General features: G+C 36.9%; 1 protein-coding gene across 1 annotated transcript; it reads right to left on the reverse strand.

The window, feature by feature from the left end:
- Window positions 1-910: 910 nt before the first annotated feature.
- On the reverse strand, window positions 911-1,852 carry LOC102491032 (olfactory receptor 51V1). The gene has a single exon (XM_006165950.1). The coding sequence runs from the start codon at window positions 1,850-1,852 to the stop codon at window positions 911-913; it is 942 nt and encodes a 313-aa protein (XP_006166012.1).

Raw genomic sequence — 1,852 nt, forward strand, 5'->3', positions numbered from 1 at the left:
AAATGTCTTTATATATCCTCTATACCATACAGTCTTCTCTGATATTCCATTACTACAAGCATTATTCTGATAGGAGGCACATTTATCAGTTATATTTTTCCAAAATATCTTTAAAACTAATACTTTTACTAAAAATTTTAAAAATCAAAGTTATAAAAAGAAATTCTAATGACATATTATTTATAGAAAAATCACAGAATGAAAATGCTTTTGTGGTAAGATCACACATTTTAGAAAAAAATTAAGAATAAAACTTTGGAATAGGGGAATTACAAATTTATTATTTTAATGATCTTGAATAAAGTTGTAGTAAGTCAACAATATGATAAAAGAAGAGAAAGCAAATATAATTAAGATTCATCATCATAGATTCAGGTGTAATTCAGTTCACTTCTACGAATGAAGAATTTCTAGTTTTGTTGGATCATAAATTCTGATATAACCACTAGTATGAAACTCTAAAATAGATATGTTTCCAAATTTTAGGTAGGGTTGTATCTAAAGATATAGACAAAACAAAATATTGATAAACTCACAGTGATACAATTTTTCATTAAAAATTGTACTGCACAAATATGTTGATATAATGTAGACATTTACCATCATATATATATGTACACAAGCACACACGCACACACACACACACACACACACACACACACATACATATATAAATATATATAATAACCTTACAGAAAACTTTGGAAACATTTTCCACAATGTAAATTATATGTATATATGCTACTAAATACCATGCATTAACAAGACACTAAAGATGTTTACTATTTAAATTCTCATAGAAAAAGAAAAAGTGATAGAAAATGTTACTCAGTTTGTCAATTATAGTCTTCATGGAGACAACCATTATGACTTTCACCTTTAAATATTCAAATGGCTAAATCCAAGTATATCAGTACAATTTGAGAGAAAACCATTTCTTCATCCGGCTTCGGATCTGCTGTGTCTTTACACTGTAGATGATTGGATTCATCAGGGGTGGAAAGAGAATGTAGATATTGCCCATAAGGACGTGAACTAAAGGTGAGAGATGCTTTCCAAAGCGGTGTACCATGGTGAGACCAATGATGGGGATATAAAATACAAGGACAGCACAGATGTGGGACACACAGGTCTGCAAAGACTTGAGTCTCTCCTCCCGGGATGCAATTGCCAGCACTGTGTGCAGGATGAAAATATAGGAGATGATGATCAGGACAGCATCCAACAACAGGGTACAAATCACCAGAGCCAGGGCATAGAAACTATTGAAACGGATATCAGAGCATGCCAGCCGGAGCAGATCTTGGTGCAGACAGAATGAATGCGATAAGAAGTGGGGACGGCAGTAATAGAAAAACTTCAAACGAATGATGACAGGAAGAATGGACAAAGTACTTCTCATTAAAATTGTTATCACGATTTGAATGACTCTACCATTTGTCAAGATGGTTGTATATCTCAGAGGGTTGCAAATTGCAGTAAAGCGATCAAAGGCCATGGCGAGAAGGACTCCTGACTCTGTGCACGAGAGACCATGCACAAAGTATGTCTGTGCAATGCAGGCATCCAGGCCTATGTTCTGGCTGATTTCCCACAGAATGCCCAGCACCGTGTGCACAGTGGACAGTCCCATGCACAAGTCAGTGAGGGCCAGCAAGGCCAGGAAATAGAACATGGGTTGGTGTAGGCTTGGCTCTGTCCGGATCACGTGGAGCACCATGCAGTTCCCCAGGAACACCATGGCGTAGATTGAAGAGAAGGGAATGGAGATCCAGGGATAGTACTGTTGCAGGCCAGGGAACCCTGTGAGGACGAACACTGAGGAATTGATAGAAGCAGAAGGAGGTGACAT

This window comes from Tupaia chinensis, unplaced genomic scaffold (assembly GCF_000334495.1).
Source record: "Tupaia chinensis unplaced genomic scaffold, TupChi_1.0 Scaffold144110_1, whole genome shotgun sequence".
NCBI lineage: Eukaryota > Metazoa > Chordata > Mammalia > Scandentia > Tupaiidae > Tupaia > Tupaia belangeri.

Bases quoted from the DNA above. Each gene is read 5' to 3' on its own strand.
- LOC102491032 (XM_006165950.1), bottom strand. From the start codon at position 1,852: ATGTCACCTCCTTCTGCTTCTATCAATTCCTCAGTGTTCGTCCTCACA.